This window comes from Fringilla coelebs (assembly GCF_963513975.1).
Source record: "Fringilla coelebs genome assembly, chromosome: 1".
NCBI lineage: Eukaryota > Metazoa > Chordata > Aves > Passeriformes > Fringillidae > Fringilla > Fringilla coelebs.
The window spans coordinates 135,769,380-135,796,370 of record NC_140028.1 but is presented as its reverse complement, the minus strand read 5'-3'; the positions used below and the strand labels follow the sequence as shown (position 1 = coordinate 135,796,370).

The window sequence follows — 26,991 nt, the reverse complement described above, 5'->3', positions numbered from 1 at the left end:
AATCCTGAATACAATGTGCTGAGGGACAGGCTATGCTTCTCTCCTTGGCTGAAGTCTCACACTTCTTACAATGCCTGGAATTGCAATGCACTTTTTCCCTTTGCATACCCATGTCAAATGGAAGGCTCTGGTGTTTGGGTGACTTACTGTATTAGAGGTCGACTTACAAATTTTACTTAACACAAAAATTAGATCAGATTTATCCAGGTGATAGCTCCTGTCCTAGACACATCCCATAGGACAGCTCCCTCTGGCCTCCTACTTTTCCTCTGAAGGAAGGAGGCCTGTACAAGCTACTCCAGCTGTTAAATCTGTCTTCCAGCAGACACCAAATGCTGAAGGCTCAAATTGCTGCTGCTAAATCAGAATATGAAGTGATGGTAGAGCTGGATAAAGACATTACACCTTTTGTGAGAGCATTATTTGGGATAAAGAGAAAAGCCACTGCCACCCTGGCATAGCTTTATTCAGTTTATCCAGGTTCTACACTCATTACTCTACCTCTCCTACTATCTTCACCGCTTTTCATTCTGATTTATTCATTTTGCAAGGTGCTGAAATAGGAGTATTTTGTCACTAGGTATTACCCAACACAGTGAGGCACTGGTTTTGCTCAATGTCCTTCAGTATTATTGCAGTGCAAATGAATAATAAAGGTTGCATTCAAAACTCATTTAACAGGTATAGCAGTGACAGACACAGACTTACATAACTAATGGGTTTGTTTGGTACACTGTACATCTTCTACTCCAGTATCACTGCAATGAACCCATTAGAGCCATGCTGATACAACCTGCTGCAACGAAATTCAGCTCCAGTGTGACACAGCATCTAAAATATCCTGCATATCAGCTTTTTGGTGGCAGACAGAATGTGCCTCTGTTGAGACAGGATGTACTAAATAGCACCTTGCTCCTTGGAAGCATTTTTTCCAGGTTCTCCCCATAGATTTTATTATAGGAGAAAGAAACTCTAAAGTAAACCGTAATTGTGGCACAAGTGCTGGGAAGCCGCATATTTCACTCTTTCCTATACCTGCCTTTCATATATCCTGTAGAGACAATAAGTGAAACAGAAAAACTCTGATATGTCAGTATCACTGTTTACATACTTTTACTCTTTTGTTACAAAACATTTCAGGTAAGAGGTGCGTGGTTTTTTTCTTTCCAAGTCCAAAACCTTTAGTTATTATAACTTGAAGAAAAGGGAAAGAAAACAAAGTCTTGGAAAGCTGGAAGGAAAACCTTAGCTGCATTGGAGTATTATAATTTCCTAGGGTCCCTGTTTCAATTCATTAATTGGAACTAGTTGTTTCAGGCTGTTTCTCCTATAGACCTGTCAGTCTCTGTTAAGCCATCTGACCACAACAGCAAATATTTACATGACCTTTTTGCATGTTGGCTGCTTTGCATACACGATAAAAGGCAAGATAGGGAAAATTCTTTAAGATGTCTGAATACATTAAAGTTATACTCAGCCTTAACTTGAAATGCACTTCCCAGGGAGTTCCTCTCCCATGAACTAAACTGAAGTTCTTGCTGACTTCATTAGGCTTAAATCATGCCCTAAGGAATCAGAGGGCAGTGCCACTACTAGCAAATCACAAGTTTCTCATATAAACTCTATGGCCATTCACACATCTTCTGTCTGATTTTACATGCCTATTTTAATTTCTAGCTCATAAATAGTAAGTAACAATTAATTACCTCCAATTCAATATATCAGTCCACCCTTAGCATTTATATTTTTCTCTTTGTATCTAACAGCATCTTGCATACACATGAATAGAGAGTTATTCCTACTGCCAGCTGAAAAGCAATGATCTGTCTCTCTGCAAAGGTTTTGCTATGAGTGAAATTGTCACTGTGGTTTCTTTTTTAACAGGCTTTGAGAAACATCTGCAAGAAATGCTATAAAAGATTGAGGCATTATTGATTATATGATTATAGCCAGTAATGGTATTTCCATATAAGGTGGCAGCAAACTAATTAATCAGACATGAAAATCTGTGCCTGCCAAAACTTGGGTTTGGGGGCTAATAAATAATAATCAGAATACTCCATGATTGCTTAAGACCCTCCCCATGCCAATCCTTAAGAATTTGTATAATTTTACTCCTTTATGCAATCCCTCCAAATGCAAATAAAATGCAAATGTTGGCAGGCTCAGACATTTCTGAAGAGGCCTTTTCACACCACCTAACCTTAGGCACAGGTTTACCAGCAGGGAGCCCAGTCCTCCTCTGCTGCTCATCCATCTGGACTGGAGTGGCTGGGGCACCCAAAAAAGACGATCAGAACCCTTGAGCCATAAAGCTTCAGCCTCCTCAGTCACTACTCAAACCCAACTCTGTGCATTAAAGGCAATCCCCACTGTGGCATGTCCTTCCTTCTCCCAGCCCTGCAGGTGCAGCCCGGTCCCGCAGGAGCACCAAGAGCTGCGGCTGCAGAGGGAGGCGGTGACCGCACCTGCCCTTCTGGGCTCTGACCCTGGCATCGGCGCCCTGTCACTCCATCGCCACACAGCCTGCCAGTGCCTGCCCTCACCAGGATGCTGCCCGTTGTCTGGACAGGTGTACCCATGAGAGACCACAAGTGAACATATTTGTCAGCCTTCATTTCACCGGGGAGGCAGCGGAGCAGGGACAGCAGCGAGCTGCAGCGCGGGCACAGGCGGCGCTGGCGGAACCTCGCTGGATGCCTGTCAGGTTCTGCTTCCTCCAGGCAAATTGCAAGTGAAGTTTGCTGAAAGCTTTTGAGCACTTTCCAGGTTTCAGATGATTCTCACTGACAGTTTTGCTAGATAATTTTTTTCCCACAGTTATCACACTGGAAAAGCTCCCAGCTTTCAAATACATATTTTACAATACATTTAATTTTCTCTTGCACAGTGAATTCATTTATTTTAATATGTTGCTTTGTCTCCAGGCTGCACAATGGTGAAGCAAGTGTTGGTTTCTAGTTTTCTTAGCCAAGAAAGACCTTAATTTCAAAAGCTGTGGCTGAAATTTTAAATGGGCCAACAATAGGATACTGTTTTCTAGGTCAACTCCACGTGAGTACCACGTCCTGTTAGATTAGTCCTGACTGACAAAGCCATGATAGTGAGGTAGCCAAAATGCATTTGTGTTATTCCTTCTCAGGCTCCATGTTAATTCAGACCACAATTTGAAAACAAACTGACTCATATATAGCTAGTAAAACAGGAACCCACAGAACAATTAGAATTTCAAAAAGAAAACATCAGTTTTTTAAAATGCATTGAGATATATAATGTAAAATTAATAGAAGTTTCCAAAAGTTCATTATTCTCCTCGCTGAAATTATGTTCGCTTAGAATCAAAACATAATTTTTATTTAAATTATATTAAATTAAATTAATAGATATAGAAAGGGAGGTAATCAGATACACAGATTATTTAAAATCCTATGACTAGAAGTACGTTCATGACACTTTTAAAACTGAAGCTATAAAGTTTCCTGTTTTTTAAAAATAAACATTCCCCTTTTACAGTTGGAAACAAAAAGGACCACAGCATGCAAAGCGTCTCAAAAGTAAAATTTCAGAACATTGCTGATGGTGTTGTTAGAACACAGTGGCAGAAGAGATCAAAAAGAACATCATTATAAAAGAAATGCACATAATATTAACAATAATAATCATAATATAAAATGGAACGATTTTGGAATACTTTTTATCTTTTAAAACAAACTATTTGTTACTAATTGGTTCCTGGAACTACTTGAAAAAGACAGATTGTGGGGTGATGGCAATATATTACCTCCTATTTGGCTAGTATGTTGATCCCTTAAGCCACACACATATCTGTGACCCCTCCTAAAAACTATCAACTAAAATGCTTCATATTACATTGCTTCCCTGTTGTTTATTTTTTTCTTTCTCCTTCATTTGACCTGTTCATCATGGGATAAGCTGGGACCTTGTCTCTGGCACATGAAAGACAGGGGGTTTTGCAGGGTCTGAAATCCTGGCCATTAAACAGCGTATCTTCGTGTGGCTGTCCTCCATTAGGGCATGGACTACACATTTCAGTACATGCAAGAGACGCTAAAAAAGGTTTAAGAATTAACTACTTAACAGTGAACTTATGGTCCTCCCATCTTAGCAAAGACACGATTGAACTGCCAAATTTCAGGGCAGCAATGATGGTTAAGTGTCCAGGATGGTTTCCGGATGAGCAAAGGGGTTATAGCAGCACTTCTCAGCTGGAGAAGAAATGACCTGAGGGAAATGACAGCCCAAAGCAATCAGATATGGCCTGGGGGAAGCAGACAGCAATCTGATGTTTGCTGTGACTTCCAACATAAGGACTAAGAGGCATAACCTTCAGCTGATAAATAAATATACAACAAAGCAACAGGAAAGCAGTGGTCGGGCAGTAAACCAACAGGAACTTGCTGCCAAAGTCACAGACGCACTGTGGAGGATGTGAAAAATTTACATGGGAATCAAAGGTGGACTGAACAAATACCTGGAGGAGACATCTCTTGGTGGTTATTGCACAGGTAGAAACCATAACCAGGAAATCCCTAAGCTGAAGATACCTTGAGGCTGAGAACACTTGGGGGAAGGATCACACATGCACACAGAGGACAGGGACTTGATTCAGGACAACCAGCACAGGCAAGTCCCGCCTAACCAAGCCAGCAGCCTTCTGCAGTGGGCTTCCACAGCAGTGGACAAGGGAAGGGCCACAGATGCCCTTTATATGGACTTCTGTAAAACCATTGACAGGATCCCCACAACATGCTTCTCTCTAAATTAGAGAGAGGTGGATTTGATGAGTGGACTGTTAGACTTAAATTAAGTGGTTGGATGATTGCATCCAGAGGGCAGCGGTCAATGGCTCAGAGTCCCAATGGACATCAGGGACAAGTGGTGTCCCTTGGGGTCTGTACTGGGAGCAGTGTTATTTAATATTTTAAAAAATTACATAGATGAAGTGATTAAGTGCACCCTTAGCAAAATTGCAGATGACACCCAGCTGTGTGGCACTGTTGACAGGCCAGAGGAGCAGGATGCCATCCAGAGGGACCTGGACAAGCTCAAGAAGCGGGCATGTGGGAATCTCAAGTGGCTTAACAAGACCAATGCAATGCCCTGAATCAGGGCAACCCCTGGTATCAGCACAGGCTGGGGAATGGACAGAGTTAGAGCAGCCCTGCCCAGAGGGGCTTGGGGGTGCTGATGGGTGAAGCTGGACATGACCCAGCCATGTGCACTCACAGCCCAGAGAGCCAAACCTGCACTGGGCTGCAACAAAAGCAGCCTGGGCAGCTGGTAAAGGGAGGGGATTCTCCCTTCTGCTTTCTTGAGACACCACCCACAGTGCTGCCTCCAGCTCTGGGGTCCTCAGCCTGCACAGTGGGGCCAGACTGTGAGTTCCAAAGGCTCAACCACTTAACATCACATTGAAGCAAATATAAATTTTACAGAAAATCCTGGGGTGAAGTAAGCCATACTGAGGACGCCCTAGCCAGCAGTGACTTATAGGCAGTATAGTATAGTAAAAATAATAGTGCATGTATAGTATACATACATGTGCTCTTAAAAACACCTCAAAAGCAAAAGTCTTATCCAGGTAAAGTATCGCAAATTTCTCCTCCAAAAGCCCAACATATTGGTGGCTCAGCAGGCTGTGAGAAGGCAGCCATTTGTGAGCTGACATGGACAAGGACCAGCTTCTTGTTTCCAGCCCCACTGCTCTTCACTTTTCAGCTCTGGGAGAGTAAGGGACCCCTTCCAGCCCTGTTTTCTTCACACTTGTTGTGTTTGTCAGATATCATAATACTCTTGGCAGAAACTGTCTTAGATTATTGAGGGATGAGTAAACCGCCGTGACAAGCTTACAAGCATGATATGATTTACAGTCCAGTCTTCGATTTATGTCACTCTGTATATTGGGAGATGAGCCTACAGAAAAGCAGCATTTCAGTTTATTACCTATGAGCAAAACCTGCCTTCCTCAGCAATCCACAGATGAGTTACGTGCCTTCCCACAACGCTTTAACTGCCCTCTGGTGTCTTCCCTCAAAAGAACAGCCTTTACTCCTACTATCCATCAGCTGAGCCAAATCTCTGGAACAAAATTCACCATCATAAAAGGAGCTCTGGTTCACAGCTGGGCTGAATTCAACCCTGAGATATGGGAAGAATGCAGGAAGCAGAGCTGTCCACCTGTGCTGACACATCTCTCGTGTCACTGTGCAGACAGAAGGGCACTGCCCCGAAGTAAAGGGCATCTCCATCAGCGTATCCATTCAAATCCTCAGCCTGGAAAGCTACCACCACAAAAATGCAAACCTTTCCAGTAAGATGGATTACTAAGGCAAAAATATCTCTAGGTTTCTTTCAACTAAGTCTGGCTTTGAAGAGATGACAAAGTGAAAAACCTGTGTCTACCATCTGAAAATGAGGGTACAATCTCGTATGAAGTTAATCGCCAAATATTGTGCAGGCTTGGCAGGAAGTGTTTGCAACAGTGGGTTTTAACCATTACTCAGCATTTTGTCTCTCTCTCCTTGCATTTCTACCATGCTCCCATCACACTTTCAGATCTTATGGAAATAATTTCACCATTCCCCCAAGTTATTCAGTATCCCATATCGAGTTCATTTCCAAAGAACAACCTGACATGAAAAATAATGTGCTACCAAAGTCTTTACTTTTTCAACCCCAAACTATCTAAAGACTGTTTTAAATCCACAAATGCAAAACACAGACTAAACACAGAATGGAGAAGGACTGAAGCAGGCTCTTACCCAGTGATCTTTCCTTTGTTTGGTTTGCTGACCGCACAACGGGAAGACTTGCCCGTGTGCGGCTGCCCCTTGAAAAGGGGGTTGGAGAATCACCTTCAGACATGACCTCTAAGGAATCAGCAGATGCTTCAGAGAGGTGTTCTGTGTGGTCACCCAAATTGGGCTGTGGGCTCTGGGACGGCTTCGGGCTTCTTGTCTGCAAAACAGAGTATTTCCTTGTTAGTCTACTGAAACCAAAGTGTGGGAGGAAAAAAAAAAATCAAAGAGAAGAAGGAAGGAGTCCAATTCTTCAAATTCTGGTATGCTGGAGGTCACTTGTGTAGATTATTTAGGAAAAGTGTCCTTGGATATTCTGCTGCAGTCTTTATGGTTGTATATCCACATTGCAAATTTTGTTGCCAACAAGGCCATGAGGATGACATGTGCTGAGGAGATGTACAGTAATGCCATTCTCCTTGTCCACACACACACACACAAATTTTATCAAATCTGCTAAAAAAAAATCCTCTGAAAAGCAGTACTGTAATGCAGTTGTAAAGCTATCAATTTCAGTATCTTCTGCTGTGCCATCTATGCAAGGTCCAGGTCATGCAGTATAGCCAAAATAGCTATCCAACATTTCTAGCTGAAATCATAAACAGTTACTTTTTTTTTGGTTGTTGCACCAGCATAAATCAGAACTGTCTTCATTAACTGGCCAAATTAATTATGACTTTTACTGGGAAATCATACTAGTAAATTGATAAACACAGCTGCTGGGAAAAAACCCAACTCTTCCAGCAGGGGAGAGATATGGTTTCATTTATGCACTTCTACCAAGTCTTCACGGTAGGATCTGCCTAGTAAAAACACATTCAATAGGAAATAAAATGTCCTGAACATTTTTTGCGAACTATAAATGATATTAAAGCCCTTTCCACGAAAAGGGGTCGCTTTAAGAAGCATAGTCAGTACTGTGTAGTGAAACCCCCTCACAACCATGTGCATTATTACTCTGGAAGAATAATTTCCTGGTCTCTCTCAATCAAACCATATCACAACAAATGTGAACATACAAAGCAGAAATTCAAAGCAAAGCAAGCTTACTAGGTTCCAAACCCAGTATGTAAATTTTATAGACATCCATAATCAGCACCAGGCACAAGATAGCATTAAAATTGTATGTTTTTACCTCCCCTATCATTTAAGGTCAGATGCTATTATGTTAAAAATCCCTTGTACCAAAATCAACTTCAACTCTAGGTTTGAAGATGCTGTCAAGATCCAAAAAAGATTATGCTTCTTTCTGGAAAGCTAAACTAACTAATCTTGCTGACATCTGTTTCTTTCAGTGGTTTTTCAAGTGAAATGAGCAAAAGTCATTTCAGTATCACATAATATTCCTTATGTGACTTTGAATGTATGAAGAGCTTCAACTTTTATTACATTTTCATTAGCTGGCTGTAGAGGGCTGTTCTTGCCAAGTTGTGCAGTTGCTCACAAATTACAATTATTAGATATACCTCACAAGAAAGTAAATCCTCCAGAACTACTCACTTTCTAAATGCTAATATTAAAATAGTAGGTACTATGCAATGTCCTGCAATGAAATTGCTCAAGAGCTTTGAATTTTATGCAGGACTTTAACAACATTTGTTCTAAAGTATGCTTTGAAGTGCCTCTGACATGGTCAGGACTAGGCTGCAGGTTGTAAATACAAGGACTTGTGCCAGGAAAGTTACAGAGGTGACAAGTGACCTGCAAACACAGAAAAGAATCTGATAAGACAGTACTTCTTCATTCAGGTTTCCAAAATGGCTCGTGAACCATCACTGCTCAAGTATTTTGTTTACACAGGCATATTAAGGAAGTATTACCAAGCCAAGACATTACAGCTCCGTAGCTCCTTGTAGTGATTAAAAACTTATCTGTATAAATCCATGCATAGGAAGCTAGAAGGCATACCATTTTCCCTTTCTAGAAAACCATGACTAAAAGAAACAAGACAAAAAAAAAATAAAGGCTACAAAATCAATCTACAAAAGATCCTTAGTTTCAGTTTGTTGGGGAGGAGATTGTTTTTGTTTCTTAAAGAAAATATATACTGATAAAATTAAAATATGCATCAAGCTTATTTTGCTTTGCTTTTGCTGATTTTTTTCCTCTTCAATTTATAATAAAATAATCCCCAGATGTCATTTGAGACATGCAGTTGCATGTGTATTGTTCATTGATAATATGAACAGATGTATATTTGAGGAGTAAGGGGACACTCTATTACCAAAATCAACAGGCACATATTTAGCTGAGCAGTTGCCCAGAGCGTCCTGTGAATGCACAGATGGAGCCAACCTCAGCACCACTGTGTTTCTTTGGTTGTCCCTGGGGAAATGCTGCAGGACCTAAAACACAGCATCCCAGATCCCCACCTATGACATGATATCATTGCTGTAGCTAAATCTGTTGGGTCTGGATGAGATAATTTTCTCCCTAGCAACCCTCATAGTGCTGTAGTTTGTACTGGAGGCTAGAAGGTGTTGATAACACACCATTATTTCTGCTACTGTTGAGCAGGGCAGGCACAGCATAAAGGCTCTCTCCAACATTCCCTCACTCACCCAGGAGGGTGGGTGGGCAAGATCTCGGCAGAGGATATAGTCAGAAGGGCTGACCCAAAATGACCAAAGGAACACTTCATACCACTTGATGACTGTTCAGCAATAAAAGCTAAGAAAAAGGAGGAGGAAAGGGACCATTTGTTACCACATTTGTCCTATGGAGCAACTGCTACATATACTGGAGCCTGAAACCTCAATTCCTGGGAAGAGCCTGGACATCATCTGCTGATGGGGAATCCAGAATACTTGGTTTACTTTTGCTCCCGCAGGTGGCCTTTGCTCTTTCTTTATTAAACTGCATTAATCTGATGCCATGACATTTTTCCATCTTATTTTCTCCCCTGCCTTCCAATAGAGGAGGGGGGATGGTGGGTAGCTGGTGTTCAGCCAGGGTCAGCCCACCACACTCAAAAAGATCGTTTTTCAGCAGCCCTCGTTTCTCACCACCGATGCTGCAGCTTTCAGAAGCAATCCAGAGGCACATCATGGATTCTGCTCAGATACAAAGCCCAGCCCTCCTCTTAATCCAACAGCTCAAATTCGTAGGAGTTCCACTCTAGTAAGTGGAGTGACACCAACATAAAGCCAATGCAAGCTATAAATGAGATCCACCAAATACACACATGAAGTGTATGAAAGGCTTTGAGTTACTTGTCATGTTAAACTTCTGTAAACATTACATTCCAGGATTCTGAATTTTAAGCAGATTCTAAAACAATTCTCAAGCTCAGCAACAACAGTGGGTATTGAAAAGAGATATGAATGCAGATTTGACAGGAAAGCATTTTTGTTATTTGCAACAAGCATGAGGCTTTATGCTACTTAATAATCAAGTGGATTCCTAGGTATGACTTAGAAAAACCAACTCATGCAGTGGAGAAGGAACCGGGAACATTTACAGAGCTGTAGCTACAAGTATTTGTAAAGATTTTTGAAGAAAGCAGCGCAGAAACCTTCAGCATGGTCCAACCTTGTAATAAGTATTCAGGATGTTGATTCTAATGTCAAATAAGAAAAATAAGACAAATATCAAATAAATACTTAATAAGCAATGCCATCTATATTTTTTCCACTGAATGTTCACTAATATTAAAATGCTCAAAATAATACTTCAGCAAGTGTCATTTTAAGGACTTTTCAGGAATGAGCACACAGTACAAGCTTTCACAAAAAAAATGTTGACCCCAACAGTCAATGTTTCAGGACTCAACAGAGGACCCAACAAGAGTCACAGTCTAGACTGCTGCTCTGTGAGTCAGAATGGTGCTCTAGCAAAAAAACCCCTGAAATACCTAACAGAGAAGAAAACTCAAGATATACCCATCAAGGAACAGCATTATCCAAAATTAAAATGTGTAAACAGAGACTCCACAGAGGCAGAAAAACTCAAGGAAATGCTGGCACATTCCAAGCCACCTCAGGGATAAGTGCCAGAAAACAGAAAGAGGTTCAGAAGAGGCAGCAGGTCTCTCTCCCCCCTCTGCCAAGACCAGTTAGGTTACATTTCCTCAGTCAGATATGGTCCTTCCCCCCAAGCTGTATGTTAGGAGGCTCTCCCTGAATGTTTCTTTGTGCAACAGGGTTCATCTTTCACCCAGCTGAGTAGAGCTGACCCTCCTTAAGGACTTCTCTGATAAAAGATACTCTCTGTGCTAGTTCTGCTTTACAAGATCATCAGAAAAGATAGGCCAAAATAGGGATGGACAATTCTGGTGTAAACTTACATTTAATTACAGCGTAAACTTACAATTAATTAGTGCTTTTTGACGACTCTTTTAATTAGGATACACTATTTTATTTACAAGGATACAGACCCTTGTAGCCTTTTCAGGGTATGTATTTAAGTACAGCACATGGAGCTAGCAACTACAGAAGATTTTTCAACTGCTCTTGGAATTTGACAAAGAATTAAAACTGTAGTTGACCATGCCTCATGACAGACATCTGTCTGCTACAGCTTGCCAAAAGAATGCACTTTCAATATATCTGCTTTAGTCCTTTCACTGAGTCAGAAAAAAAAAAAAAGAAAAAAGGGCAAGGCTCTTTAAATGCAGTAAAATTGCAAATAATTAGGAATAAAGCCTGAAAGTACCTGAATAATGAAAAGTGAGATACTGCAGAGATGTCAATGTAATGGGCAGCCATGAAGTAGCAGAGATTTTCATCAAGTTCTCTGCATGCCTCTGCCTCCCGTCCTCTGCTCACATTTGTCCACACTAATCCTCTCATGCTTTTGTTCTAGCCAGTTTTATGTTTCTGTTCTTCATAGTGTTCTTCTATGGTCATTTCCAGTTCTTTTTTATACTAATCTATATAACAGAAACCTTTTTTCCCTCTTTTTCTTTCCCCTGCAAATTTGCTTCACACATTTCCATAGACAAAACAGAACTGAGGAAAAAAAATCTGCACAACCTGAAGAAAGTTTTAATTTCATCTCTCAATCAATTCCCACTTTTTATTTCTTGTCTCCAGGAACTTCCTTAGCCCTTATCTTGACAGAAACTTATCTATTCAGGAGAATAATTTTACATATCTAGGAAGTTGCTAGCACTCCTTGCAATGTACAAATGGCAAACAAAAGCACCAAAAAAATAAAACAGAGGTAGTAAAATATATTTTTCCAATCACGTACTCTAACAAGCACAGAATAGGCAGCTCCCCTTCCCCCACATTTAAGAGTCTTCTTGACATTTCAAATAGAGAGGAAAAATCAGTAGAAAAATGGAAGCCTACTCTTCTTGACCTTCAAGTCAACTGCCTGTCCTGTGACATGTGCCAAAGATGGATACAGGATATATGACAGACAGCAAACAGGCATATAACAGGCTGTGTTTCATGTATGATGAGTTTATTAACTCTAAAGTATTACCACAGCACGTGAATTCTTACTACTACAACAACACTTCTTCGTCACATTTGCGTCACATTATTGCTGTCTGAAGGATGGGTCTACTTTTTCCACAGACACAGTCTTTGGGTTTCCATACTAACACACCAACAGGATTTTACTTGTCTGGACATTCTGTTAGTGACTAAGCATTTTCTCAAAAGAGTTAAATGCTTATACATGGCTGTATAAACTAAAGTTCATATTACCTCTGTGCAACTGATGTTTGGATACTCTGTCTCATTGGGGGAGCTGGGGGTGAGGAGACGACTCAGCAGCTGAATGCAACATCAAACCATCTCTCGTGACAAACTCACTTCTGTCCTTTTGGTGCTTTTTCACCATTACAAGATGTAAAAATCTATGGCATCTTTCTTTGGGATGCCATCAGCTGGAAATGGCACCATGCCAGGAGCAGGAACATACCAGCACCCGTGTTCTCCAGAGCTGAAGAGAGTGGGAGGGAGCCGCCCACTTGCCTGCACACAGATCCTGTAGGTGTTAGTTATACTCTTCCCTGACGCCTGCTCACGGACTAACACACGTCTCCAGCTTTCATTTCTCTATTTCAAACCCAAACTTTTCACTGTTTTCTGTTGAATCAACAACAACGAGTTACAAAGCCAGTTCTTTCTCACAACCATCTCAGTTCGTGGCAATATGGATTTCTATGGTATGAACGGCCAGAATGATTTCCTCTTTGATAAGGAGCAAAGCCTGAGCCACGGCTGCCTCCCCCCAGCAGTGAAGCAAGGTACCCCACTTGCCTGGAACCTCCCTGGCTCGGAGGCATGTTGTGCGGCGGGTGTGCCCGGGCTGCCCCTTCTGTGCGGGCCTCCTCCTGCCCCGGCGGTGCCTTGGGCAGCCCGCGCTGGCCATGCTCAGCTCACAGCGGAGCGCGGCCAGCCGAGCACAGGGCACAGAGCCCTGCCCCGGCCGCCGCCCGAGCGCTCATGGAGCACAGCGGTGAGCTCGCTCCGTGCGAAGGTGAGGCACTGCCCCACAGCTCTGAGGAACGGAGGAAACAGAGCCAGAAGAACTTTTCCAAGTAAGGTAAAAGCAAGCATTCCTCCTCCCTACCGTGGTGAATGAGAAGGAGGGGAAGACACCTCAGCCATCAGCACCGGTAATGCTCAGTCACAGCCACACCGCCCGTCACTGCCACAGGGTCTGGGGGCTCCAGCGAGGGGACATTTTACTCAATTCAGTGAATTTATTTGAAGGTAAAACGCCTCTCTGCTTATGACACGATTTTTATCTACTACTCTGTATTCACTGATGCTGACCCCAGTTTCTTCCACCTAGAGGAAAAAAAAACACGTCTAATGATGGGACAGACTTTATCTGCCATATTTTTAGGTTGTAATGATATTCAAATCATCCTAAAAATCCGCACGTTTTCCCACGAGCCTCGCTAGCTCCTGTTGGTGGCCAGCTGCATGCTCCCTGCTGTGGCAAGCTGCCAAAACTCATTTCTTTTAATCCTGAGTGCTGTGAATCACCGAGCAGGACATCCACAGGCTGCTCCCCCTTGGCAAGACCACGGATTGCTCTTCAGAGTTAGCAAAAAAAGTTTTTCACGAAACTCTGTTATAAACTACTAACATAAAACAACATTTTCCAAGCCTTTTTTTTTTGTTTTTGTTTTTTTTTTAACTGTAAGCACCTAGATAAATTGAAACTTGTTTTTCAGGAAAGCTGTGTGTCTATAGTAAAGATATTCATTAGGAGCAATAAAAGCTGTAGGTGCTCAGCACTTATGCTGCCAGACCTCTTATTCAGATGTTTAATTGCAGGAACTTGCATTTGAAAATGCTGCCCTAAGGAACTCAACAGCCCGTCTAAGAGCAGCTTAATTGGTCCAGACAAGTCCAGACTGAAATATGCAACATGCTGCGGCATCTCCTTGGAATACGTGTAATATCAGAAAACCCCAAGCCATTCACATTAAAGTGTAAAAATATTTCACAGTATGTTTATGCTCAAATCCAAGGTTTTCTTTTTCTACAAACGCCTGAGATTTGAGGGTAGGAAGTGAAGTAAAACAACAGACAAAACTATTAGTCACTCACTAATAAAAAGCAAAAGTCATACTTAATGAAAGAAACCTTTAAAATAAAATCATTTCTCTCTCTGCTTTATTCTAATCCTTTGTCATGTGAAGACTTTATTCACACATGAGTCAAATTAAAAAAGGCACGGGTCACCTCACTGTTTTTCCCTGCCAAGGCTTCTATGAGTCCACCAATTTTCCTCAGACCAAAATTTCATCTTTCACAGTCTCTGTCATATTCTTGCATCACCGCTTCAGTTTATTATTACTTTGTTTAAATAAGTTATCCATAAATTCCAGCCTGGACATCAGCATTTGTCTTAATTAAGACCTTATGGCAGTTTCAGTTGGAAGCTATTTTTCTTTTCCCTCCTGAAAAACTCTACTGTGAAGTATTCACAACCCAGCACGACCCTTTGTTCCATCCAGGAGATGGCTGCGTTTCATCAGCAGTGGGTGAGGTAACTCCTACCTACACAATCCCCAACATCGCCATGAGAACTGTGAAGATTAAAAGGGATGATTTAAACAAAAACTGTCATTATGCTGATTAAAGGGGAAAGATCTTTACATGCTTAAAACCACATGCAAAAACTAAGGTGGGGGGGAAGAATATATACCAGATGCCTAAATGTACCTAGGGGATAGTGAGTTCTGATGCAAGATTATTTACCCATCCCTGTTCATCCCACACACATCCCTAAGGAAAACAGGAGGAGGGTCTGTTTCTGTGCTGTTTCCCAAAGCAAAGACACACAGTGCAGCGATCCTGGAAAAACCTGTTTTTCTGTGTTTCTCCAAGCTGAGAAGGCGCTCCGCATTAACATGCTATTTTAAAAATACCCCAAAAAAAACCCACGGCCAGGAGGGCCGGCGGGCGGGGGCAGGCGAGGGCAGCGGGCGGGGTGCGCTGCCAGCCCCCCGAGGAACAATGGCCCGGGACAAGCAGCGCTGCGGCCGCCGGCAGCACACCCACGCCGCGCACTTATTTTTAGCCTCTACTCGTGGAAGGAAATGTGTAGAAGCACTTACTAGAGCTTGTTGCTCTGGCACCTGGGAGAGTTAGCAGCAGGAGAGAGACGGTAGAAGCTTCTGCTGCTCCTCTCTCCCAACTCGTCACCTTGCTCTTCTGCCTCTTTTTCCCTCCCTCGAGGGCACCGTGCCGAGGGAGGAGAGGCCACAGCCCATCCCTCCACACTCCCGCCCTCCCCTGTGGTCCCATGTTTATCGGCCTCCTTAAATGCTGCGAAGGGAAACAACACAAATCAGGTGCAAATGAGCCGCTGCTGCTCTGCGTTATCCTGGGGCTTTCGTGATTGCGCTCTTGGCTGCGGTAGAAACCGCGCAGAGGCACCTTTTAGGTGTGTATCGACAAGGGCTGAACACATCCACTGCCTCCCTGGGGAAAAAGGCAGCTGTTGTAGGCATCCATTCTGTATGGCGTTACAAGCCACCTAGGAATGGAAGAGAAGTTCAACAGGATGGAAGGCGAGATACAGGCGAGTTTAGAGGTACACTGTGCAAATAATTCTGCGAGTTGCAGAACTAACTAAGGTTTTTTTGCATGTTCAATACAAAAATATTTACTGCTCTGCCCACAGAGCTGTCCTTAATTTTGCAGAAAGACTTGTACCACCTAAGCCAGTTCCAAAAATGTATATAAAAGAAATATAAAACTGGAATTAGGACAGTGTTTAGGAATCATTTACTTATCAAGGATCTCCCGTTGAATTTTGGTGGATTTCAGAGCATCTAATACAAGAGCTTCATGTCTATCATGCCATTAAAGGAAAAGTCAGAATTTTAAAAATTGTCAGAGGACGCACATGCATCACACTCCCATATGCAATTAATCTATATGCATAATACTTTATTGCTGTGAAATACAGAGACAAAGCATGCAGATTCATATTTATTTGAGAATTTTAGTTGTGAAACAAGACACGCAATTAAAGGGTAACAAACTCAATTCACAGCAGAGTGCAGAAAAAAGAAAGTACAGTACTAACTCTCTGAGAGGATTCAATTTTCATCATGTACCTTTGAATGTCAAGCTCTGAATGAAGGGAGACCAACATGCACTGCAAAACCTGTGGATCAAAGAGAGAAAAGAAGGGGAGGGGGAGAGATAATTGTTAACAGGAAAAGGAAAAGGAGAACAATAGAAATTTAAAAAGAATAATGTGTACATACTGAAAGTATACTGAATACGAGAAGAGAAGAGAAGAGAAGCACTGACAAACAATGAAGGAAATGCACATGTGGCAGAGAACAATATGCTCTATCAATACTTAATACGCAATATTCTCAGAACTCTTGCTGGACTCAGTTCAGATGTGCTACATGTGGTTGTATGTCAAAGAAACAAAGAATGTTCTAATATAAGAGTTAATGGGTGAAAACTGAGCCATAGAGATTTTAATATATATATATATATATATATATATATATATATATATATATATATATATACACACACCATATATATAAACTATAACTGACAAATAACAAAACATTTCTTTCTGAGAAATGATACAACTCTTGGCTGGAGTTAGCAGCAGTCATTACACTTTTGTGTTCATTTTACACTTACTAGAGGGACATGGAATCCTTCAAGCAGAACTTAGAAATATTGTGTAACTCATGAGTAACCACAACTTTAAAAAGAATAAGAGAAACTATGGTATGAATAAAAAGTCTTTTCCAATCACATCTCTCTTTACTATTCTACCTCTGATTTTGAACCCTACAGAATGTGAGAATTTGCTAAAAGGGGTTTAAGGGCCAAAAAAACTCAACCAGTTTTTCCTCCAACACATGAACGAGATACTAATTGGAGGGGAAATTGACTACTGCTGTTTGAGTTCACAGAGGTGGATGTCCTCTATTTTCCTTAATCTTAATTTGCCTGTGGGTAAAGGAGATTTTTGTAGAGTGCTCTAAAAAACCTTCTCTAAGCAATCAATTTCTCCTTCAACAGAGTCAGGCTCCCACAACTGCTGCTTCCCAGTTCAGAACATGCAGCTATTCATACCAGGCAAAGAAATGCAACTGCTTTGACAACAAGGACGTCATTGTTAAAGAATCTTATTTAACGAGTAATTATAATGCCAACATCACAATTAAGAGAGTAATTCAAGAAATCTTTTGAATTTTACAAACCCAGAGGATATGAGCATGTGAGAGCTGATTCTGGGGATGAGATAAGCAACTTATAAGTATGCTATGATTTTTCATGCTTTTGTCCGTTGGATACTTTGGAAGGGCAGTACCATTTTAAAGAGAACAATAGATCATTTTTCTCCCTATGATAACTGCATAATTTAGAATTGTTCAAGTAAAATGTGATTTTTACAAATAAGCTATTTATGCAAACACAGTACAAATTAAATGTAGCCTTCCGGCAACAACTGGAAACATTCCAGTTCCAAACCACAAAGACAAAACAGTCTGTTGCTAATGTCTCGGTAATACTGAAACTGTATTGGGGTTTTTCATGTTTTTATTATGTTACTACCCCACATTTGCAAACCTGAGAAACCCTCCTTGGCTTTTATTAAACAATTCTCTTTAAAAAGAAAAAAAAAGGAAAAGGATTGTATAAGACCAAGTCCTTTCTCAATGCCAAACACACAAGACTTCCAAGGGGAAAAAAAATCATCCTGCATGTTTGCTTTACATTCAGGCATCATTCACATCAAGAACACAGGTCAGGAAGGACATTGCTCTGCCCAATGGCAGCATTAAAAGTGTGCAACAGTCACCTTTCCTGAAGCCATTGCATGGATCAACTTGAGCTACTTAGTTTCCTCAAACCTTGTTACCTCATGTAGGATTACAATTGTGTCACTTTTCTCTGGACTTTCCTAGGCCCCAAGGGAGTGAAACACGAATTCTGACCTAAGGGTGGGTAAGGAAATGAGGATGCTTGAGGAAACCTGCAACGCTTCTCACCCTCAATCCAGAGAAATCCCTAACTCTTCCCCTCCTCTCATCACAATATGGTATTTTATTTTAGAGCAAGTAGATAAACAAAGATATGCAGTTAAAATACATAAAATGAGTCCACCTTAGATCCAGAAGTCTCTCCCTCCTCCTGCAGGAATTGATTTGAAATCATATGGATATGCTGCTGTTCTCTGAATAAACACAGCCTTGCAGGAAAAAAAAAGAACCACACACAAATCCAGAACCACAACAGCAGTGCAGCAGGAGGCTTCTTCTACTGCTGCATAAGGCAGCACCAGGAGACTAACAAGGCATCCACGGTGTTATGCAGCAAACTTCAGATCTCCTAAAGAAGATCCAGACATGCCAGTGTGGGAGAAATATAATTAAGACCATTACTGCAGCCCACGTAAAGACCTTATTATGAATGAAATTTGAAGACATTTGGGTCTGAATCCAAACCTGAAGCATGGCTTCCTTTGGATCTTTCCAAAATATTTCTTAACTGTCTGCATTTCTGTCCAAACTCAACACCACACTGATGCCTTCATCAGCACTCCAGTAACCTCAGGGGTATTTAAAGATGGAAACCAATAATGATCTCTTTTTTCCTTTACTTCTAGATTGTACAGGAGTATGATTTTTTTTTCCATCTATCAGCATGCATATGGTTATATATAGTCCACAATGATGGGAAATGAATCCAAGGAAAGCTTTCCAATTTCCAAATGCAGCAAGGGCTGCGATCTCTCGACTCCAGGGACAGGTTTCTGGGACAATCCCCCATCTTCTGCTTCCCTCACCAACTCTATCATTGTTCCAGAAAGATGAGGCATCAAAACAAATATCCAGCATGAGGAGAGAAACAGGATGTTGGAGCAAATCCCACAGAAGATTAAAACCCCCTGGACTTGACTTACTAAGAACTAAAGAACTGTAGAGTGCAGAACACTCAACTAATGTGCTCTGAGCAACCTCTGCTGGCCAGCAGATAGGATCCCATGCCTTCTCCTAAATGGAGTTGTACAAAGCCTGTGATTTCATATTCATCTGAGTGCAGATCCTTAGCTGGCCTGAATGAACATTACTTGATGAGCTCTAACAGTGCAAGGAAAACCTGTAAAAGAGCCTGTGACTTCCCAATGAGATGGAAAAAAGACCGGGATTTCCACTTTCTGTTAACCAAAAACCCTCAGAGCACAGAGGCTCCTGTTGAAACTAGTGTTATGGTTTTATGAGTTGTGGAAGCATATAGTCAGAATAAAAGAGGCACCAATGCTTGTACATGTTGGACTGGCATGCAAAGAAACAGATTAATACAGGCAGATGGACATAGAAAAGTAATACATAAAAAAATCAACAAAAGAACATAAGTAGTTTCCTCTGGAAAAAGGCAGAAAATACTAGAGGCCAAGAAGAGTAGAAGCTGCGGCTGGAACACAACACAAAACTAAGAAACAGTTGCAGTGTCACTACTGGCAGGCATGAGCAGGAAGGGGTGTTACATTTGAGAACACTTTGGGAGCCAGACATCATTGTAATGAGAAGAGTACCAGAGACAAAGGAAACAGCTGCAAAACATGTTGCTTTTGAACTTTAAACCTAAATGGAGCAAGTGGTGGCCCTGGAAAAGGGTGTAGAAGGCTAAGAGTCATTGGAGGAAAGCAAAGTTTTCCAGGAATGTGCTGAATGTCATCAAAAGAAGACATTAGGAAAGTCTGGTGAATACCACTTGTAAGGTGGTGCCCAAAGGAATATGCAGCAGCTTAGGGAGGACAAGGATTAATACCCTGAGGCTGGCTGGCTGTATTAGTCATTCTCCCGGGGCTCTCCAAACAAGGGTGAATGAACTGCAAGCCTGCCTTGTGGGATCTGCTTGCTAAGCAGATCAAAGGAACGTATGTATTCACCATTTAAAGCAGGATCAGACCTGTTGAACACTGAAATTCTAAGTCTCCAGAGGAAAACACAGATGCTTGAGACATTTGTGTTGATGATTTAGTAGGAGACATCTGTCCCCCTGAGTCAGTCTGAAATAATGTCACAGAAGGGTGTTAGGAGCACAATGTGCTCCCTCCGCAGGAATGCAGCACTGCTGTTCTGGCTGGCAGTGACATACAAGCTGAAATGCCTTTTCACTGGCAGTACTGCAAAAGAGGAGCATTTTAAGTTTTCCCTTTTTTTTTTTTTTTTCAGCCTGTGTAATATACCCTTGATATATGCTTCTGATGGATTTCAAAAGGGAAGTCCTTACAAAAGCAGAATACATTAAACACATTACATTTATCATGGGTCACTCAGGAAGATGTTGAAGAAAAAAAGCAGCTAAAATCAGAGAAATGCAGGAGTACAGAATGAAGCAAAGGGGGCTAAGCCGGGACCCCAGGACATTAGGATGACAATTCGTGTTCCTTAGGTTTACAGTCTCAGGGTGAAATCCTGCAAAGACATGCAATCAGCTGAAGCTGCAGGGAAATGATAATGAGAACACAAAGGGCGTGAGATGAGTATGCAGATGATGATATACAACTAAATGAGATGCTGACTCATAAGTCCTCTAAAACAGCTTGAAACTGAAGGAAGGAAATGAGGATCAACTGCCTATTTCCTGTGCGCAATGGTTTTGTGGGGAGGATGCAAGAAAATGGTGTTTCTCAACAATGCTGGGATGGGAAAAAGTGAGGATAGTAACTCAGCTGGGACCAGGCCAAAGAGGTTCTTCCAACAGAAATGTTAAGCACACAAGTATCTGCCAAAGAAGGGAAAGGGTGAAGTCTTTAATCACATGAAAACACAGTCAATGTACAGGATCAACTGAAGGTGATCTACCCGACAGCTCTGAAACAACTGCGGGGGTGAGGGGCGACACACGTGGTGATGGCCAGTGACAAATGGTGCTAAAGGAAGCATGGAAACAAAAAAAGCCTGAAATTCAAACCAGGAATGCACTCAGAGAGATAGCAAAGGAAGAGGTCTGCACAAAACATTATGACTTCTTATGTTTCAAGATTTACATTTTCCAGGACACTCTACGTCTACATATCCCTCAAGCTGCACACACTCTTTGGCTCAAACTCATTGAACATTACAGCTGAAACGGACATATGTTAACCAGGCAACCTATTTTGGTTTCCACTTCCAAACAACAACAAAAAATAAGGGTCTTCTCTTCATTATTGATTTCATCTTCCTCACAGTTCTTGTAAAAAAACAGCTAAAACCTTGTGTTTCATTTCAGTGAGGATTAAAGCTATTATTTTATATAATTTCATATAATTTATATAGTAAATTTTAAAAGCAAACACCCAGAACAAGAAGATAATCTCAAGAATTCAGATCACAGTCCAAATTATACTTTTTCAGAGATATAAAACGTTTACACCTTTAAAGTAAAAAATAATCTGGTATTCAGGGGATGAAAAATTTCTCCAGGGTCACATAGCCTTCTCCATTTTCTTGTCTCTCCACCCATGTAGAGTTGCTGTGTTGAAATACCTTATTTATGCACTGCCTCCACATAAATACAGTACTGTATCTGTACTCCAGTTCTTGTACAATAGCAAAGGAAAATGTGACTTCTTGTTCACCTTAGATGACTTAAGTCTAGTGGTTTTTAAGCAAGAACCTGCAGGGTGTTGTATATTTCAGTCTTGGCTTTATGCTTTAAGTATATAATTAAACATATAATTAGGAATAATCATAGAAGAAATCCATGAGACTTTTCATTAATGAAGCTAGGCATGAATAGATTGTTTGGTTGCTCTTGGGCCCTAGCACCTACAGGGGTAGGGGCTTATCAGACTCTACTCTTTTCACATTTCACACAAAAGCAACCAAGACAATACATAAAAGATATTATTCCCGTATTTATGATTGGTCTGTCCCCCACTACAATTTAAGTATCACTCTGCAGTGCAACATACAAACCCAGACTGGTTGGTGCAGGCTGAAGAAAATATGATGACTGGTCCTAATTTCTCTGAGCTAATCTGAACCTGATTTCAATCCATGAACCTGAACTTTAATCAGTCCTTTGTGATGCAAAATTCTGTATGCAAAAAGCCTCCACTGTGCAGACCTGGGAAACTGAAAAAACATTGGCCGAAGATCTCAAACTTGGCTGCCCAATGAGGCTTACGAGTTTTCAAGGAGGTACCTCCCTGTGCCTCCTACTAATTCTGTAAGATTTGCATGAAACAGACCCATTTTCAGTTAGTGGTTCAACTGGGAGTTTTCAACCACTGACATGTAATATCTCAGATAGCCAACAACTTAAATATGGATTCAGAGACTAAACGTTACTAAGTGAGTGTCAAGAAGATTGTTTACAGTTTTTCCATATTTTTCCCACTGTTGGAAATTGGGAAAATTAGACAAATGCAGTATTTTGGTTTCCAACAGTGTATTTCTCCTATTATTCACTCCCTTCCTCCTATCATTATCATCTCTTCTTGGAATCACAATATATTGCTGAAGATAAACAACAAAAATATTATATATCTTTATAAAGGAATAAAGAAACAATGATAACCTAAGAAGGAAAAGATTTCCATGAGCTGTCTCCAGTATTTTGAAAAGTAAGAATAATAGAGAAAATGTGATGTTTAAAGAACATAGCTGTTTCTCTCTCTCATTTTTCTGTGGTATTTTTCTCCCAACTTTATTTAAACAACTGGCTGACCTGGTTATCCATACAACAACCATTGCTGAAAAGCACAGTATGGTGTATGCAAGAACAACTGATGGTCTACTGAGAACAACATCCTCTGAAATGCAAAAAAATGCATGGACTTGTCATCTTTCATTGCTCAGACTTAACTGTAATGTTTCTTTAATAAGTTCTTGCTTTTGGACTTCATTTTTGGCCTTCAATATTGATTAAATGTACCTAACTTTTTAGGCTGTGATCTGCTTATCTATTTAAACCTTATAAAAACTACTCAAAATGGTAAAAATTTAACTTCCCATTCAAAATTATAAGGTTACAGGAGTTGCTCCCTCACCCCAAAAGGAATTTACTCAGAAGACAGTCTAAACAAAAATGTCTACACACATTTTGTCCCACCTTTTTGCTGTGTACCTCCAGAAGACAAAACAACTTTAATGGACAGGTTTGCTAATAACTTAAAGCCCACAACTCCAAATGATGGTCTCAGCCAAGAACCACCATTTTAACTACTGCCCTGGACAACTTTAGGAAGGGGTTTATGCAGTAGAGTACCTGCCTGTCAGGATGCCTGCCTGCTTTTCTGCTCAGCTTTTATGAAAAAACAGAACTTACTTCATTTATATACCTCAAAGCTCTTAATTTATTTTAAGAAAGTAAGCTGTAGAGCAGAAACAATTTAGAGAGCGCTCACCGAGGGTAACCTGGGTAAGAAAAATCAATGGAGAACTGCAGTGGCAACCTCATATTTTGGCAAGTCTTACCAAGTATTTCTCAATATACTAAAGCATTCTTAGAAAATTTAATTAGAATTCACTTGACCATAGAGAAATGGTCAAGTGAATAACTTTGGTCCAATCCTAGCTTTCTATGGTCTGGGAATTAACAAGCTTTGGTTCCCATTTCAGTCATAAAACCACTTTTCCTGTCCTTGGCCCACCATGTACAACAGAACTCACAGTACCTTTTTACCTTACATGGCTTCTGCAGTAATTAACTCATGAACAGTTTCCAGCACACTGCAGGGAAAACTGCTACAGAAAAGTATTACATTTATACACCACATTAAGTTTGCTCTTAACCTCTTGTAAGGATCACTGTCTTAGCACAGTAGGAAGGTTTTTCTAAGCACAGTCTCCTACATTTTCCCTTAGAACACCTAAAACTTTGAACTACAACATCAAACAGAAAAAGCCTACCTGCTTTATGACTAACTGAATTTATTATCTTCCACCCTTTTTTAAACACATACTTGTCATCTACACAATTACAAGAGAACTGTGAGCTCAGAAATGCCTTTGTGCAGCACACACCAGCTTACAATTGAATAGTTATAGAGTAATTAGAGTGGAATCCAGGAGAATAAGTCAGTCTTACTATCTCATACTATCAGTTATCTCATATAAGTGAGACAGATAAATATCAAGTACATATAATCTTATACACAAACAGTGAGATTCTGCAAGGTCCCAAGTGATTCCTGTTTTTTATGCAATCAGATATCACTACTATGATGCTAGGGGCTAATTATCTCCAGCCAACTTTAGGCTGTGGAAAATTATTGTGACATCACTATTACAAAAGTTTTCATTGATAAGAATATTTACACTTTAATTTAATTTTCAGATTTATATATAGATAGTCAAATACTATATGTTGTTCAGAAGTCCTCATTGCACTATGTTTTATTACGTACTTCAAAACTTTCTTAAAATTATCTTCTCACACTTAAGACATACAATGTAAACTCAATAATAAACAAACCATAACATCAGCCCATTAATCAGATATGTCAGTTTAAATATATCCTATTTGGGAACAAAACCAAATGCTACTGGCTTTATAAACCTTACAGAACAGGGAACAAAGCTAGAGTTGGATTTCCAGAGTTGATGTCATCATTGTTCGCAAGCCAACACAAGGCTTTAAAACTGAAAATAATCTACAGAATATAAAATGGTTTCCAACTAGTAAGGGGCCAGGCCGCTCACCAGTGAATAATAATCTGCAGTAGAGTTTTGGCTTTTTTCCTGAGGACAACCTGGGGGAGGGGATCTAACACATTCATGCAGAGCAGAATGTGCAATTCTGTATTCTTATGTCCTGTAAAGAGAAATCTCATTTACTTGTATTGTGCATATCTTCTAAAATCTCATTTACTTGTATTGTGCATATCTTCTCTTCAAATGCTTAAACATTTCACAAGTTGGGATCTTTGCATAGAGCACCTCTGTTCCCCAGAAACCTTTCCAGCTACAGTGCTAGCATCACTCTTAAATGACAAAGTATCAAAAATCAGGAGAAAACAAGCATAACATCCCTGAATGTCTTCAAGGACAGGTTTGATGAAGCTTTGAGTACCTGCTCTAGGGGAAAGTGTGCCTACCCATGGCAGGGGGTAGGAACCAGATGATCTTTAAGGTCCCATCCAACCCAAACCACTCCATGATTAGTATGAGCCAATAGATATTTTTTCTGCATATCAGAGAGAGGTGCAGTGACAGGAGTATGTACATTTGAATTTTCTCTTCCATGATTTAGTTTTATTTTAGCCCATACACACATTTTAGAACACAGTATCCTTAAAACTGCTGAAAATTTACCAAATCGAATCTTAAAACTTTGAAATGAAGTAAACTTTGGTAGACAAAACCAGATGAGCAGTACGTAGCTTCTTCTGCTCTTTTGTGACTATTCAATGACCTCACATTACTCAGTGCCTTCCCTCTCCTAAATTCAGCAAAAGAAAATGTTATCTGTTCAAACAAAAAAGGGTAAACACAAATATTTGAAAAACTTGTCTCAGCTTCTTCTAATTACATGGCATAGCCTCCAATAGCCAATAAATACTGCAGACAGAACATAATGTGGGTTTGTACTTGAGATTATCCATTTGCCTGGTTACTGATATGCTGAGAGCATGTCTTGTGAGTTACAGGTATGCACACAAAAGGAATCCTTACTCCACAGAAGCTCATGGGATGTGTTTACTACAGGCATCCCTAGAGGTTATTGTCTTCAAGTGTCTTTAAGCCTCAAAAACAGATCTGAAAGATTCAAAGTGAAGAAAGAATGGGCTCTAATGTATTGTTCATGAAGGAGTCTGAGACTAATTTGCTTTCCAACAGGTGATTCTGTAGGACTTAAAAGGCAAAACATACTGGCAGTGGTCTTCTAAGATGTTTCTGAACATGGGTGAAGGTGCCTAGTCTTGTGAAAATAAATGTGTTCATACACTCTACAGATACTCCACTGTAGCTTTGTTTCTGTCTGGTGTTTGCTGTATGTCGGTGTTATCTTGGAAACTAGAAAATAATTCCTATTTTGGCCATGGAGCAATACTTACTTTTTTCTGGTGTCTGTTCCTCATCCTTCACTTGTCTGTTTTTTAGATGGAAATATAACTTGTTTCTTCAAGCAGCAGTGAAATGTATATTTTCTACTTACAATCATCAAGGCCTTCTATTCCCTGATACAGTTGTTAGCAAGGAAAACTCTGTGATGGTAACTCACAGCATCTAAATGTGCACTGCAGAGGTGCATATTTTCCCTTCAGTGTCCTCAAGAGATTATCTTCTGGCTTGCACTGGTATCAATTCTGATTGAGAGAAATCATGACCCTGAGATATACTCAGCAGTACCATCCAATTCAGCATGCTGTTCACAACATTAAGTGATGACAGGCTTGTTGTTGCCAGAAATAACATCCAGATTGACCAGCTAGAAAACACAGATCTTATTCTCATCCACTCAGAAAGGAGATGTGAAGATGGTTTATGTGGGAGATAATACTTGTATGACAAATATTCCGTACAGTAGGACTTTATATTTGGTAGCTGCAGAAGAGAGACTGAGAAACTTTTTTTTTTTTAACCTGAAGGTTCTGAACTAAAGTAATTCAAAATTGAATAGGTACTCTGATTTGATGAACTCAAAAGGAAATACTAAGTTCTTATGAAGACATGAACATATTCAAGACTTTCATTCACACTGACAGTGTTACTCTATTATCCCTTTAACCCTCTTAAAAGAGTTCCCATCCTCAACCATTTTTCTCT

The 26,991-nt window shown here is 40.5% G+C and overlaps 1 protein-coding gene across 6 annotated transcripts in view; it reads right to left on the bottom strand.

Moving 5' to 3' along the window:
• Positions 1 to 26,991, bottom strand: part of KIAA1217 — a gene marked incomplete at its 5' end in the record, with an annotated part of 334,455 nt that overhangs the window by 87,589 nt on the left and 219,875 nt on the right. For all 6 annotated transcript variants that reach the window (XM_084211849.1, XM_084211846.1, XM_084211844.1 and 3 more), the window contains one exon: positions 6,783 to 6,978. In XM_084211849.1, coding sequence (XP_084067975.1) covers positions 6,783 to 6,978 — 196 coding nt within the window. The remainder of the gene's footprint in view (positions 1 to 6,782; positions 6,979 to 26,991) is intronic.